The sequence below is a fragment of the Vitis riparia genome, chromosome 16 (genome assembly GCF_004353265.1).
Source record: "Vitis riparia cultivar Riparia Gloire de Montpellier isolate 1030 chromosome 16, EGFV_Vit.rip_1.0, whole genome shotgun sequence".
NCBI lineage: Eukaryota > Viridiplantae > Streptophyta > Magnoliopsida > Vitales > Vitaceae > Vitis > Vitis riparia.
Window position 1 is genome coordinate 4,657,093 of NC_048446.1, and position 17,407 is coordinate 4,674,499.

At 30.0% G+C, this 17,407-nt stretch overlaps 2 protein-coding genes across 2 annotated transcripts; both read left to right on the plus strand.

The window, feature by feature from the left end:
- The first annotated feature begins 3,607 nt into the window (after nt 1-3,607).
- On the plus strand, nt 3,608-4,042 carry LOC117933165. Its single transcript, XM_034854558.1, has 2 exons — nt 3,608-3,923; nt 4,026-4,042. The coding sequence occupies exons 1-2, from the start codon at nt 3,608-3,610 to the stop codon at nt 4,040-4,042; spliced, it is 333 nt and encodes a 110-aa protein (XP_034710449.1).
- Nucleotides 4,043-16,579: 12,537 nt separating this feature from the next.
- Nucleotides 16,580-17,012, plus strand: LOC117933166. The gene is made up of 2 exons (XM_034854559.1): nt 16,580-16,895; nt 16,996-17,012. The coding sequence occupies exons 1-2, from the start codon at nt 16,580-16,582 to the stop codon at nt 17,010-17,012; spliced, it is 333 nt and encodes a 110-aa protein (XP_034710450.1).
- Nucleotides 17,013-17,407: the final 395 nt, after the last annotated feature.

Sequence of the window (17,407 nt, forward strand, 5' to 3'; positions counted from 1 at the left end):
GAAAAGGAAAGTTCAAAGATAAGAAATATGAAAGTTATCCCTCCTTGGCACAAGAGCCTCAATTTAAGTAATAAGTAAGGATATTAGAAATTCTCATGATAGATAATTTATTTTAAGATGGTTTTCAAAATTATCTTAAATTCTCTTTTCCAATATATTAAGTGGAAACAGGCCATAGACAACCCCACAACCTCTAAGATCAAGCTCATCTTGATTTTAGGCCTATCACCATCCTAAAGATGGGGTGACCCAAGGAATCAAGGGATGTGAACTATCCTAAAAGAACAAGACTAAATAGGTTTACCGTAGGAGTGACCAATCCTAAACACAAAACTCTTCACTTGTTAACATTGATGTCAAAGTTTTTGGTTATTTACTTAACTTAGACATGAAGTTGAAGAATCACCTAAAGTGCTCTCACTTGCATGTGTTAAGGGTTAAACACAAAGGTATGTTAATCAATGTCTTAGGATAACCTTTTGAGGTTTGAGGAAGGCTAATTAATTAGATAGAGTCTCCATGTACCCTAGTAATAAGTGTCATGAACTACGTAAAGTAGGCTTGATTTTAATGATATTAGGATACCTTGCATAGATATATGTAGTTTGAGAGCACTACATTTTTTCTAAATTAATTACCATATTTGCCTTGAAGGCTTAGTTTCTTTATTAATGCATGGAATATTTTTTTTATTATAGGAATCATGTCTTATAACTCAATCATTCTTATTCTCACTGATAATAAGTTGATTAAACCTAAATATTTTGACTGGAAAAGAATCTTAAACATAGTGTTCAATATTGAACTGTTGAAATGGATAACTTAGGAGGTTGCTCTACCCATTTTCAATGAGCTTTCTACATAGAAAAAGAAAGATGCTTATTCATATTGTATCATACTTGGGTCTCTCAGTAATGTGTTACAACAACAACACATGGGCATTGCCACTACCTATGAGATTCTCTTGAGTCTACAAGAGGTGTTTGGAGATAAGGGCAAGTCGGCTAGGCAAGTTGCCCTAAGGACCATCATGAACACCAAGATAACAGAAAGAACTCCCCTTAGAGATTACATGATTCATATGATTATACTCTTTAACAAGATAAAGATCTTTGGAGCTAAAATTGATGGGGAAACCTAAGTCGATATGCTCTTAAAGACCTTATCGAACTCCTTCAAGCAATTTAAGCTTAATTATACTATGAATAAGTTAATGATGAGTTTGCCAGAACTAATGAAGGAACTCTAGATGGTTTAGGGGATTCTCAAGGATCCTAAAGGTGTTCACATGGTAGTGAAAGATTCCTTCGGTTTTACTCATAATAAAAAAGAGAATAATTATTTCAAGAAATTCAAACAGGGAAAGAACAAGGTTGGGAAAGGGAAGAATAAGGGGAAAGGCAAGTGTTTCATTTATGGCAAGAAGGGCCTATGAAAGAAAGAATGCCTTGACTACCTGAAGAAAAAGGAAGGTATGTTTCATTCACTTTTAGTTGAATTGTGTTTAGTGGTGGGGATTCCACCAATTCAAGGTGGATAGATTTCAGGCCCATTGACCATATTTGTAATTCTTTACAAGGGTTTTAACTAAGGAGAAAGTTGGATAAGAAAGAGATTTACTCGACTCTGGTATCTATTGTGAGGATAGTTGTGTAGGCAATGAGAGATGTTACCTTAGTTTTAGTGAATAATAAATATATAGAACTCAAGGATTGTCTTTATGTACCTAAGTCTAGAAAGAATTTGAATTTTGAATTCTAGTTTAAATAAATCAAATTGTTTAGTTTGTTTCAATAAAAATGTTTTTATTAGAAAAAATGATTCATTTATTTTCTCAAGTATATTGGTTGACAATCTTTTTCATATTACTCCTATATCGTTGTATCTATTATTGAAAATAATCAAGTCTCATTTATGAGGAAAGTACCTAGCAATAATCAGACTTATCTATGGCATCTATGCCTAGGTTATATTAATTTAAATAGGATCCAAAGACTGGTCAAGTCTAGAGCATTGCACTCACTAGTTCCAAAAGGCATTCCAACTTATGAATCTTGTATAGAAGGTAAAATAACTAAGAGCCCTTTACTTCTAAAGTAGTTAGAGCCAAAGAATATCTAACGTTAGTGCATATTGATGTGTGTAGACCTTTTAATGTCTAAGCACGTGGGGAGTATTTGTATTTTATCACCTTCATTGATTATTACTCTAGGTATGATTATGTTTACCATATGCAAAGGAAATCCAATGCCTTGGATAAATACAAGGAATTTAAGGCGGAACAAAGAACTAGTTAGGTAAATACCTCAAGGCACTTCGATTTGATCGAGGTGGAGAGTATATGTCCAATGAGTTTGATTCAAGAGACTTTTGTTCTACAAAATATCAAAGAAAAGTTTTTTAAAAAATGTTTTCAAAAATAGTTTTCAAATAAAGCCTTATGCCTTGTTTGGTAATTATTTTCGAAAATAGTTCTAAAAAGTAGTTTTTAAAATTGTTCTTTGATATTTCGTTAAACAAACATCCCTTTGATAAATTGAAATGTTTTTAGTTTATTTTATATGTTTTTAAATGTGTTTCAAAAATAACTTTTATATGTAGTGTTTTTTTTACTCGAGAACAAAAAACCGTTTTTAAAAATAATTACCAACTAGCGCCTAAATCTTTGTTTTTTCCCATGAAGTCCAAGTGTAGTGTGGTACAATGGAAGAATTAGCTCACACTCCATTTCGTTACGAAGAAGTTACCATGTTTGAATTGGAATTGTCTCTCTGGCTAGTGCATTGGTTTACATATACGAAAAAGTGTGGACAGCCTGATAAATCAAGAGAAATTTCAATTCGATCAATGAACTAAGAGATGTCATCTCTTGGAATATGATGACCTCAGGTTGTGGAATTCATGGAGATGAAAAATCTGCAATAGAAATTCCCCAACACAGAGCAATCAAGTCATCCAAAAAGCGACCAAGTTACATTTTTATCAGTTGAAGCTCATTGTGATCACTGAACTGCTGAATGACGACATTTCCTTTCTGTTCAATCAAGTGGAAATCAACCAAGAAACAAGTTCATCAGGACTAAGTTTTTGCCATATAGGGTAAAACTATAGTGCAATGTTTAAAGTACAACATCTTACTGTTTGTCTACCCAAGATGGATTGAATGCCCAAGATTTTTTTATTGCTTTCAGGTTAATTTTCTTGTACAAAGTACTCAATACACATAATGGAAAAATAACCGAAACATAAGCACCAAAGTTAACTGGCTTGGGTCTCATAGAGCCTTTTTGAGGCAGAGTCAACTATTATGACGTAACGCATAGGGAAAAATTCCCCACAAAGGATGCCCTTATGATGTTCTTCAAATTAATCATTGATCAAGAAAATGACATCCTCTACCATGTTGATGGCCTCCAACCAATCTAAAACTCAAAAGATAATACACATATTGTGTCCTCAGCTTAATCCCAATAACCTATGTGAATGGTCATAGACTTTGTGCTCATAGTAATGGACACGGCCACTTGGGTACCCAACTCAGTTCTATATATTTCAGATGCTCCTCAGCAATGTTTGTGCGTGTGTGGGCGAAAAAAAAATGAGAAGCATGAGGGCAGTTCTAATGCTGGTGGTTGCAGCCTTAGTATGCATCTGGGGGGATATTCACATAGCAAGCGCAGACATGAGCCCCACCGAGTGCAAAGTGGAGACGAAACTTGCTGGTAATGCGTGCCTGGCAGTGCTCTACGGGAAAAGCCCATCTGCAGACTGCTGCCAGCGTGTTCGAGTCACCCATGTTGAGTGTGTATGCCCCTATGTCTCTCCCAAGGTCGCTTCCATCATTCGAGCCTATGGTCTTAACAAGCTCATTAAGAAAATTGAAGGGTGTGGAAGGGCAGTTCCTCACAATCTCAAGTGTGGGAGTAAGTTCTCTATGGCTTTTTTCATATTTTGGAAGCCATTGATGATTGATCATGATGGCTAATGTAATTGTTTTTGGTTAACTTGATTGTTGGCTTCTGCAGGTATCACTATTCCATGAGGAAGAGACACCCTGCTTGCTTCAATGAATATAGTTTGAGTTACCATGTTTAAGTACTGAGTGTTAGTGCTACCCTTGGCATGTTTGTGAGTTGAATATCTCCTTGTGCACCTGTTGTGCTAGGGTGACTTTACTATGAATAAGACAAGAGTATATCATATTTTATGAGAAAGGAATGGTATATATGTTTCTTGTATTTTCTTGGTGCATATATTGTTAGTCTACTACCAAATAAGTTGACTTTTTAAATCAAATTGATATAAAAACAATTCTCCAAATAACTGTAATATCTATTCGGAAAAGGGTGTTGTTTAAATGGATTTAATTCATTGCAAATGTCTACCAATATACTTGATCACAAAAATAATTATTTTTAAAAAATATAATTACTTGTAAAAGAATAAGGGACTTTTTGTGATTAATATAAATTATTCATCAATAAAAGTATATTCTTACAATGGATATTAATTATTATAAGTACCAACGCACATAAATATATGGTTTCAAAAGTTCTAATTTGATGGTTTATTTAATAGTCTAAATTATAAAATATCAATGACATGTATTTAAAATATCTTCAGAATTTTCATAATTTCTTTTAAATCTTTTACCATGTGACAATATATAATATGAACATAATTTTCTCATATGATACCTATGAACATAATTTATATTTAAATATATTTTATTAATAGTAATATATTTAAGATTCTCGTACTTTGTTTTTCTAATACTTCCATTTAGAGAAAAAATCATGAAAGATCATTATTATATTATGAAAATAGTTATTTTCTAATAGTTATTTTTTTGAGGGAAAATCACAAAATATCATTAATATATTATTGAAATATTTGAAACATGATTATTTAATCTTTTTTCTTAATTTTTAATCACATTATAGAAATAAATATTAATTCAATTTATATTTTCACTCCTTTGTATGTATATTTTAGAAAATTGCTGCTTTTTATTATTTTTAAAATTTCATAGTATGTTGAGAAATCGTGTTAATCATATGATAGTAGAGAGACAGTCGAGAAATATTATTAATTAATAGATTCTTGAACGAAATAGTTTCGAAAAATTCCATAATTTCTTCTTAATGCTTTATAATACAAGGATTAATTTAATTTATTTTTTTTATATTTAAAAACCACTCTAATCTACATTAAGTAATTATTGGAAATTTCAAAAATAAATCTATAATAACAATTTTATAAAATAAAACATTAAAGTTGTTGAAATTAAAAGAAAAATCATTTCTAACATTTTTTTTTACAAAAAAATAATATAAAAAGAATAATATGTACCAAAAAAAATATTATATTCTAGGTTTTCTGCTCATCGTGGAATTAAGTGTTCAGAACAATTTAAAAGTTTCTAGAAGAGCAAATCATGAAACATTTATTAAAGAATTCTTGAAATATATTCAAAAAAAAAATTTATAGCTACTTTCAAATATTTTATGTACGTATTTTTAATACTAGTAAATATGAATTTAATTTATATTTCTCTTATTTCATTTTATAATATCTTCAAAAATAAATCTCATATAATTTTTTTTTTGAAGTTTTTGTAATTTCTTAATAAGATAAACTAAACTTATGAGAGATTATTTCTAAATTATAAATTATTTATTAGAGTTTGGTGACCCGAATTATTTTTTATTCAACCCGAAAAGTTTGTGATGTGACATATATGGTAAAATTATATTGGGTCGATATTCACAACTCATGGTTTTTCTAGTCTAAGGTTTTTCACCTCAATTTGTGTGTTCTTATTTTGTCTTATTTTATTTATTTTATTGACTATTCCCGTTATTGTGTAACATTATGTTTTAATAGTTTCTTAAAGAAAAAGTCATAAATATTGAAATAATTTCAAATTTTTCCATGACTTAAGTCTCCCTTTTTTGTTCTGTTTTTGTTCACATGCAACCTTGTATCACACAAACACTATCAAATGTCAAATCTGAGCTTTTTTAGTCAACACCTCGTCAACCCTAATAACTTAACGTTATGATTAATATAATTCAGGTAAGATACATAGCTAATCCAACGGTAGGAGGAACATCATCATCCATTCACCTCATGCCCATACCATTATTTTCTCTATTCAAAAAAAATTGTTGTGCGATTATTACTCAAGGGCTTGTTTGGGATAATTTTTTACTTCTACACTCAGCAATAGACCATTGTGGGATTGAATTTTATGCTTGGAAATGTATTTTAAGGAGTAACATTTGAGGAAAGTTCTTCCAAATGCTATTAAATTTGTACTTGACGTTTAAATGTTTTTTTTTTTTTTTTAAGTGTTTAAGAAGTTTTCCCTCAAAAAGAGCTTAAATGTAATTATGCCTCATTTTGGTAGCTTTTTATTATATTTTTTTTATTTTATTTTGTGGATAGAAATTGATGACTCAAATTAATAATTTTAAACAACAATACTGAGATTACAAAAGTTTTATCAACATTAAAAAACTTTCTATAAAAACCAATATAGGATTTTTAGCAGAAGCAATATTTTTATGACTTTTATATTAAACATTTTTTCTTAAGTGATAAGTTTTTTAAAATATTATTAAAAGAAATTATAAATTTTTATTAAATGTAAAAAAGAAAGAAAGATAGGTCTTTTGACTTCTTAAAAGTAATTCAAACACATTATTAGTGTTGAATGATTTGCTAGCAATTCTATCATATATACTATATTTTGAAATCAACATGGTAAGTTAATTAGAAAGATATAATTAAGTTTTCTATAATTAATAAAAATAATTACCAATACGTTCATAATTTTAAATCATTATTATTAAGTCAAGTCAGATGATGGTTGAAAATATACAATTGGATATTCATAAGTCTTTTCTACACCTTTAACAAATAAAGATACACTTCCTTTTACCCTTTTCCTTTTCTATTTTTTTAGGTCAAGTCAACAAAAAAAAAAAAGACTAACAAACATAGACTTAGAATATTACCCTTTTCCCTTTCACATATGATAATGGGTTTTGGTTCTTGTTTTTTTTATTATTATTTCTTTTTATTTTTCTAATTGCATTTCATCTTCAACTTGCAATATTTTGTCATATCCCATGAACAAAATTTTTGATAAAAAATTTTAATCAAACAATTACTTATTAGATAATTTTTGATAATGTTGGATCAATTTATTAAAAGTTAATTGTATCCATTTTTATATATATACTTCAGTGTTTGAAAATTAGTCTCAATAGTTGAAATTTTAATTATAATTGATTTTCAAGTAAAATGGGGATCAGATTTTTATAATGGTGGAAAATTTTTTAAAAAAAATCACCTATATAACATTGATAAAAGTATTAAAAATCATAATATACATGCAACCCCAGCATTTATGAGGTAAAAAATAATTATAAATCGCAAAATTGTTATTTACTATGCGCTAGAGTCAAGTCAATCAAGTGGAACATGCCTAAAATGTTCCACAATTTGCAATTTTGATGAAAGGAAATAAGTGACTAAGGCTTTAACAGTAACCTTTTAATTTCTCCAACAAAGGTGTGTTTGGTAAAACTTAATATTTTACTTAACGAGTGAAGTTAATTTTAAGTTAAATTATATTTAAGTTGTTGACTTTAAAACCAATTACTTAATTCTTACTTCAAGTATTAATGTTGTTTGATAAAATTAATTTAAAACTTATTTTAAATTATTAAATTCACATATTAATCCTCAGAAATTGTAACTAAGCAAAAGAGGTTGAGTAACAAAGGAGGTCATGGAATTACGAAAAAAAAAATTGTAGAGGTAATTAAGGTAAATAGAATAAAAATGTAAAATAAAGATACAATTAAGAATAAGTTAATTATTTTTATTTGTTACTTAAAGTTGTTTTTGACTTTAAGTCATGCCATTAAGTTATTTATCAAATATACTTAACTTACTTAATGACTTAAATTAATTTATTAAGTCACTTTAAGTTATTAAGTTGATTTATCAAACACCTATTAAGATTTGAATATTTTTTTTAAAAATTATTTTGAGTGATACAATTAATTTGAAAAAATAAAAATATATTGACTTTTAATTGGAGATTAGTAAAATTCATTGTGTATTTGCTTCCACTTATTCATACATGATTTTATTCTTTGTATATAATATCTTCTTAATTTTCGAGATATTTTCAACTAACTAAAATGCAATTTTCTCTTTTTTATAGGGTTAAATACGCTTTACCCTCTCAACCTTTAGTATGATTTATATTTCACTCTTTCATATTCAAAACTCAATGCTTTACCTTCCAAACTTATTAAAAGACAATACTTTGCTTCCCCAAACTCATTAAAATGTTGGTGAACAGTTTGCTAAGTGAAAAAATAGGACCAAAAGACAAAAAAAAAAAAAAAAAAAAAACATTTATTCTCCAAATTCAAAATTGTCACACTTCACAATTGTGTGCGAAAATCATAAATAGTCATATAAATATCTTTGTGAAATCAATAATCAAAATGGTAGTTATAATATTTTGAAAGTATTTGAGAAATTTTACATCAAAGTTAATTCTACCTAAATTTGAGCCCATGTTCAAACCAAAGTAAAAAGGAAAAAAAAAAAATCATCAAAATATACTATTTTTTGTATAATTTAGTTGAATTATTTTTTGAAATAAAATAAGAAAAATAAACATTGGAAGGAAATTGTCTTATTGTTTTATTTGAATAGTCTAGGCTCCCAATAAAAGTATATTATTCCTTAATTTTCATTATATGTCTTTAATTTTTAATTTTTTTTTTTTGGCCATGCAAGTTCTGCAAATTTTTTTGGCACTAGTAGTGAAAATGAAACTTTCATTTTTTTCTTTCTTGGAAAAAATGGAAAAGCAAAAGTCAATGATTTAAAAGGCATATCTTTGTTTCTCTTTTAAAAAATAAAAAAGAAATAAAATTGCAAATAATTTTAAAATTAGAAAATGAAAATTTGTCCTTATCAAAGGCCCATTGTAAATAATTTAGAAAACACAAATAAAAAAAGAAAGATTTATATGCTTATTTTAACATTATTTTAAATTTTTTTGGATTAGAACAACAGATAAGAATTTCCAACAAATAAAAGAAATGAATTAAGAAAATAAGATCTGACTAATGAAGATCACACTATTTTAAATATTTATAGGTATTTTCTAATATGTGGATTAAACATTTGATATTCTTTACAAAGTACAACATATGAACTGTTTTGAAAAATCCATCTAAAAAGAAGCTAGGCTTGACATCTTATAAAAGCAATAAGTGAGAAGAAGAGGTGCTAACCTATAATCAACAATAGTAGTGATGAGAAGTAGGGATGGCAACGGGGCGGGTTCGGGACGGATCGCCCCCATCCCAATCCCACCTTGTTTATTTGAAACAATTTTCATCCCCATCCCATTTAAAAAATTAAACGGGCGAAGCAAGACGGGGCGAGGCGGGCGTGTATAATAAATTCTCATACTCGTCCCGTTTAACATTTTTTTGAATTTTAATTTTTTTTTTAAAAAAATACTTTTAAAATTTTTAATTATATTAAAATAAATATATTTTATAAATAATTAAATTATTATATTTTTTATAACTTATTTTATTAAAAATATTTTTTTATTATCTATATATTAAAAATAATAAAATAAAAATTTAAACTAAATTAATTTTAAATTATAAATTTAATTTAATTTAAAATTAAATTTTATATATAATCGAGGGCGGGGCAAGGCAATACCCGAACCCACCCCGGGTTTAAAAAAAATTCTCAAACCCGTTTATTAAAATTAAACTCTGTCCCATTAGGGACGGAATAGGGCGGGACGGGTACCCGAAAAGACTTGCCCCATTGCCATCTCTAATGAAAAGTAGAGATTCATCTGAGCATTTAAGACACAATTTTCTAAGAAAGCTTTGAAGACCAAAAAGAATGAGCTTTGTATTTATAACATTGTTTTTTATTTTGTTTTTATTTTGATGAAGAGAATAAATTGGTCTTGGAGTGAAAAAAAATATTTTTAAATTAAAAAATCTTACACGAGTATGTCTTATTTCAATGAAGAAAACAAAGATGACGGTAAGGAAAAGGGTAAACGGTGTACTAAATACCTTCTCGACGCCCTACCATAAGGAAAGCTGCAACCTTCCACAGGATAAACCTCCACTGAAATATTTACTCCTTGGGGGTTGGGTTGGGTTGGTAAGGAGTCACTCTCGCCTGTTGGATCGACGGAGCGGTTGATGTTCACTTTCCCCTTTTGCAACTTTGTAGTTTTACCTTTTTACCCCTTGTTGTTGACTCGTTGGGAGGCTTTGCTGGCCAAGCAATCAACAAAAGAAGGTTTTCCTTCAAAAGCGAGACTGATACGAAGGAGAAAATCCGCGTCCACACCTGTCATGAATCATGATAGAGAGTTTAAATGTTATCCACACGCGCCTCGGGCGCGGATGTGTGTGATCCGATCGTGTACTACACACGCGTTTGGGGGGGAGTGGGGAGTGAGAAGGTGAATAGAAATATAACTGGATAAGTGGCAAAACCAAGCTTCCGCCACGTCACACCACGAAATACGTTACTACCGATAAATGTATATTCCATATTTCCACGTACCCCTTCATCAAAAAATAGTTGGATTGTGGTTTTGGAAGGGGCATGAGTTGGGATCAAATTACAGCCATGCCATTGTTGAGTTGTGTTGCATAAATGGTAGTTTAGTAAATATTTAAAAAAAAAAAAAAATTTACAACAATGCATCCCACTTTTTAGACTATGTTTGGTTCCTGAAAAATTTAAGGGAAAATGCGAGGGAAAGAAAATACAAAGAAAAAGCAGAAGGAAAGAAAAAGTGAAGAAAAATAAAAAAATAAATTAAAAGTTGATAAATTATTTTTTTTGTTACTTCAAACTCATTTTATTTATTTTAACTCATCAATATAAAGATTAAATAATTTAAAAATACATAAGTTTTTAATTAGTTTTAATTATATTTGATTTTCTTTTATATTTTTCATAGGACAACCAAACATGAGAAAATCATTTTCCTTAACATTTTTTTTCTTTCCTTTGTACTTTTCGGGAACCAAACATAGCCTAGTCTAAAGAAAGGAGACGTAGAATTTCTGTATTTGCAGCAAAGAAAATTAGTATGTATTCACTTAAATTACCATAAAATTTCAACGGAACAAATTAATTTTGGTGCCCGTGAATGCGGTGAGACCATTATTTATGGATAGAAAGAACATCATCATCCATTCACCTCATGCCCATACCATTATTTTCCCTATTCCAAACAATAAGGCTGTGTGTGATTACTAAAAGGCTTTCGTTATTGTTTTTTATTTTATTTTATGGATAGAAATTGATGAATCAAATTAATAAATTTTAAATAAAACAATTGGTATTATAAAAGTTTTATCAACATTAAAAAGCTTTCTATAAAGTCAATATAAGATTTTTAGGAGAAGTAATATTTTTATGACTTTCATATTAAACATTTTTTTCTTAAGTGCTAAGTTTTTTTAAATATCATTTAAAAAAATCATAAATTTTTATTATATATAAAAGATAAAGAGATATGTTTTTTGGCTTCTTAAAAGTAATTCAAACACATTAATAGTGTCGAGTTATTTGGTAGCAATTCTATCATGCTATACTTTGAAATCACTATGGGTAAGTTAATTGAAATTCTAGTGAATCTTCAATTTTAGTAACTAGATATAATTGAGTTTTTCTATAATTAATCAAAATAATTATGGATACATTCATTATTTTAAATCACTATTGCTAAGTCAAGTCAATAGACAGTCGAAAATAAACGCCTCGGATGATTATCCTTTTTTTTTTTTTTTTTTTTTTCTCTCTTTCACACGTTATAGTGGCATATATTCATAATTTTTCCAAGTCCTCTAGCAAAAAAGTGTATCCTTTTTCTTTTTCTTCTTTTTTCTTTCCATTTTTTTCCAGGTCAAATCAATAACCATTAGTTGGGGGAGAAAAAAAAAATATGCTAACAAAAAAAGACTATAATTTCAAATACATTTATAATTTTAAATCATTATTGTTAAGTCAAGTCAGTTGATAGTTGAAAATATACGCCTTAGATGGTTATCTTTTTTTTTTTTTTTCTCTCTTTCACACATTATTTTTTATGCTAACAAATACATTCATAAGTATTTTTTATGCCCTTTAGCAAATAAAGATACGCTTCCTTTTTCCTTTTTCTTTTTCAACCCTTTTTAGGTCAAGTCAAAAAAAGAAAAATAAGCTAACAAACATGGACTTTAGAATATTACCCTTTTCTCTTTCACATATGATAATGGGTTTTGGTTTTTTTTTTTTTTTTTGGCCGTTTGGTAAGGGTAGAGACTCTTGGTTTTTATTTTGCATTTGGTCATGTTCCATCTTTAATATCCACATGTATTGGATTCCATCTTTAACTTGCAATATGTTGTCATATCCCATGAACAAAAATTTTTATAAAATTTTTTAGTTAAACAATTACTTTTTAGATAATTTTGATAATGTTGGATCAATTTATTAAAATTTCATTGTATCCACTTTTATATATTTTAGTGAAAAAAAAAAACTAATTCTTTAGAAGTCTGATGGTTTTTTGGTACAACAAAGTTAATATATTGTTATTCTCTATATCATATGATGTTTGAAAACTAGTCCTAATAGTTAAAATTTTAAATATAAATGATTTTTTTAAGTAAAATGGGGATCACATTTTCATAATGTTGGAAAAAGGTTTTAAAAATCACCTACATAACTTTAATAAAAGTACTAAAAAATCACAATATATATGCAACCCATGTTTTTATGTGGTAAAAAATAATTATAAATCACAAAATGAGAAAATGAACAACACCTAAATTGGTCCTCCAGACTTTCTCCCCTTAAGAAAAGGAGGCAAGTGCTTTGTTTGAAAAGGAAAGTTCAAGGATAAGGAATATGAAAGTTATCCCTCCTTGGCACAAGAGCCTCAATTTAAGTAATAAGTAAGGATATTAGAAATTCTCATAATAGATAATTTATTTTAAGATGGTTTTCAAAATTATCTTAAATTCTCTTTTCCAATATAGTAAGTGGAAACAGGCCATAGACAAGCCCACAGCCTCTAAGATCAAGCTCATCTTGATTTTAGGCGTATCACCATCCTAAAGATGGGGTGACCCAAGGAATCAAGGGATGTGGACTATCCTAAAAGAACAAGACTACATAGGTTTATCGTAGGAGTGGCCAATCCTAAACACAAAACTCTTCACTTGTTAACATTGATGTCAAAGTTTTTGGTTATTTACTTAACTTAGACATGAAGTTGAAGAATCACCTAAAGTGGTCTCACTTGCATGTGTTAAGGGTTAAACACAAAGATATGTTAATCAATGTCTTAGGATAACCTTTTGAGGTTTGAGGAAGGCTAATTAATTAGATAGGGTCTCTATGTGCCCTAGTAATAAGAGTCGTGAACTACTTAAAGTAGGCTTGATTTTAATGATATTAAGATACCTTGCATAGATATATGTAGTTTGAGAGCACTACATTTTTTCTAAATTAATTACCATATTTGCCTTGAAGGCTTAGTTTCTTTATTAATGCATGGAATATTTTGTTTATTATAGGAATCATGTCTTATAACTCAATCATTCTTATTCTCACTGATAATAAGTTGATTAAACCTAAATATTTTGACTGGAAAAGAATCTTAAACATAGTGTTCAACATTGAACTGTTGAAATGGGTAACTCGGGAGGTTGCTCTACCCATTTTCAATGAGCTTTCTACATAGAAAAAGAAATATGCTTATTCCTATTGTATGATACTTGGGTCTCTCAATAATGTGTTACAACAACAACACATGGGCATTGCCACTACCTATGAGATTCTCTTGAGTCTACAAGAGGTGCTTGGAGATAAGGGCAAGCCGACTAGGCAAGTTGCCCTAAGGACCATCATGAACACCAAGATAACAGAAAGAACTCCCCTTAGAGATTACATGATTCATATGATTACACTCTTTAACAAGATAAAGATCTTTAGAGCTAAAATTGATGAGGAAACCTAAGTCAATATGCTCTTAAAGACCTTATCGAACTCCTTCAAGCAATTTAAGCTTAATTATACTATGAATAAGTTAATGATGAGTTTGCCAAAACTAATGAAGGAACTCTAGATGGTTGAGGGGATTCTCAAGGATCCTAAAGGTGTTCACATGGTAGTGAAAGATTCCTTTGGTTTTTCTCATAATAAAAAAAGAGAACAATTCTTTCAAGAAAATCAAACAGGGAAAGAACAAGGTTGGGAAAGGGAAGAATAAGGGGAAAGGCAAGTGTTTCATTTATGGCAAGAAGGGCCTATGAAAGAAAGAGTGCCTTGACTACCTGAAGAAAAAGGTAGGTATGTTCCATTCACTTTTAGTTGAATCGTGTTTAGTGGTGGGGATTCCACCAATTCAAGGTGGATAGATTCTAGGGCCATTGACCATATTTGTAATTCTTTACAAGGGTTTCAACTAAGGAGAAAGTTGGATGAGAAAGAGATTTACTTGACTTTGGTATCTATTGTGAGGATAGTTGTGTAGGCAATGGGAGATGTTACCTTGGTTTTAGTGAATAATAAATATATCGAACTCAAGGATTGTCTATATGTACCTGAGTCTAGAAAGAATTTGAATTTTGAATTCTAGTTTAAATAAATCAAATTGTTTAGTTTGTTTCAATAAATAAAAAATTATTAGAAAAAATGATTCACTTATTTTCTCAAGTATATTGGTTGACAATCTTTTTCTTATTACTCCTATATCATTGTATCTATTATTGAAAATAATTAAGTCTCATTTAAGAGGAAAGTACCTAGCAATAATCAAACTTATCTATGGCATCTATGCCTACGTTATATTAATTTAAATAGGATCCAAAGACTGGTCAAGTCTAGACCATTGCACTCACTAGTTCCAAAAGGCATTTCAACTTATGAATCTTGTATAGAAGGTAAAATAACTAAGAGGCCCTTTACTTCTAAAGTAGTTAGAGCCAAAGAATATCTAACATTAGTGCATATTGATGTGTGTAGACCTTTTAATGTCTAAGCACGTGGGGAGTATTTTTATTTTATCACCTTCATTGATTGTTACTCTAGGTATGATTATGTTTACCTTATGCAAAGGAAATCCAATGCCTTGGATAAGTTCAAGGCATTTAAGGTAGAACAAAGAACTAGTTAGGTAAATACCTCAAGGCACTTCGATTTGATCGAGGTGGAGAGTATATGTCCAATGAGTTTGATTCAAGAGACTTTTGTTCTACAAAACATCAGAGAAAAGTTTTTTAAAAAATGTTTTCAAAAATAGTTTTCAAATAAAGCCTTATGCCTTGTTTGGTAATTATTTTCGAAAATAGTTTTGAAAAGTAGTTTTTAAAATTGTTCTTTGATATTTCGTTAAACAAACATCCCTTTGATAAATTGAAATGTTTTTAGTTTATTTTATATGTTTTTAAATATGTTTCAAAAATAACTTTTATATGTAGTGTTTTTTTTACTCGAGAACAAAAAACCGTTTTTAAAAATAATTACCAAATAGCGCCTAAATCTTGGTTTTTTTCCCATGAAGTCCAAGTGTAGTGTAGTACAATGGAAGAATTAGCTCACACTCCATTTCGTTACGAAGAAGTTATCATGTTTGAATTGGAATTGTCTCTGGCTAGTGCATTGGTTTACATATACGAAAAAGTGTGGACAGCCTGATAAATCAAGAGAAATTTCAATTCAATCAATGAATTCAGAGATGTCATCTCTTGGAATATGATGACCTCAGGTTGTGGAATTCATGGAGATGAAAAATCTGCAATAGAAATTCCCCAACACAGAGCAATCAAGTCATCCAAAAGCGACCAAGTTACATTTTTATCAGTTGAAGCTCATTGTGATCACTGAACTGCTGAATGACGGCATTTCCTTTCTGTTCAATCAAGTGGAAATCAACCAAGAAACAAGTTCATCAGGACTAAGTTTTTGCCATATAGGGTAAAACTACAGTGCAATGTTTAAAGTACAACCAGTACATCTTACTGTTTGTCTACCCAAGATGGATTGAATGCCCAAGATTTTTTTATTGCTTTCAGGTTAATTTTCTTGTACAAAGTACTCAATACACATAATGGAAAAATAACCGAAACATAAGCACCAAAGTTAACTGGCTTGGGTCTCGTAGAGCCTTTTTGAGGTAGAGTCAACTATTATGACGTAACGCATAGGGAAAAATTCCCCACAAAGGATGCCCTTATGATGTTCTTCAAATTAATCATTGATCAAGAAAATGACATCCTCTACCATGTTGATGGCTTCCAACCAATCTAAAACTCAAAAGATAATACACATATTGTGTCCTCAGCTTAATCCCAATAACCTATGTGAATGGTCATAGACTTTGTGCTCATAGTAATGGACACGGCCACTTGGGTACCCAACTCAGTTCTATTTATTTCAGATGCTCCTCAGCAATGTTTGTGCGTGTGTGGGCAAAAAGAAAATGAGAAGCATGAGGGCAGTTCTAATGCTGGTGGTTGCAGCCTTAGTATGCATCTGGGGGGATATTCACATAGCAAGCGCAGACATGAGCCCCACCGAGTGCAAAGTGGAGACGAAACTTGCTGGTAATGCGTGCCTGGCAGTGCTCTACGGGAAAAGCCCATCTGCAGACTGCTGCCAGCGTGTTCGAGTCACCCATGTTGAGTGTGTATGCCCCTATGTCTCTCCCAAGGTCGCTTCCATCATTCGAGCCTATGGTCTTAACAAGCTCATTAAGAAAATTGAAGGGTGTGGAAGGGCAGTTCCTCACAATCTCAAGTGTGGGAGTAAGTTCTCTGGCTTTTTTCATATTTTTGAGGCCATTGATGATTGATCATGATGGCTAATGTAATTGTTTTTGGTTAACTTGATTGTTGGCTTCTGCAGGTATCACTATTCCATGAGGAAGAGACACCCTGCTTGCTTTAATATGAATATAGTTTGAGTTACCATGTTTAAGTACTGAGTGTTAGTGCTACCCTTGGCATGTTTGTGAGTTGAATATCTCCTTGTGCTCCTGTTGTGCTAGTGTGACTTTACTATGAATAAGACAAGAGTATATCATATTTTATGGGAAAGGAATGGTATATATGTTTCTTATATTTTCTTGGTGGATATATTGTTAGTCTACTACCAAAAAAGTTGACTTTTTAAATCAAATTGAAGGCTTATGATCTAGAAATTTTAGCTTTTTAGCTTATGACATGAAATTTTTTAATTAGATAGCTTATGTAATAATTTAAAAAAAGCTTTGTCTTAGAATTTTTCTTTTCTACATCTCCTACAGAGTATTCCACAC

Excerpts from the sequence above, each read along its gene's own strand:
- LOC117933166 (XM_034854559.1), top strand. The coding sequence starts at position 16,580 with ATGAGGGCAGTTCTAATGCTGGTGGTTGCAGCCTTAGTATGCATCTGG.
- LOC117933165 (XM_034854558.1), top strand. The coding sequence starts at position 3,608 with ATGAGGGCAGTTCTAATGCTGGTGGTTGCAGCCTTAGTATGCATCTGG.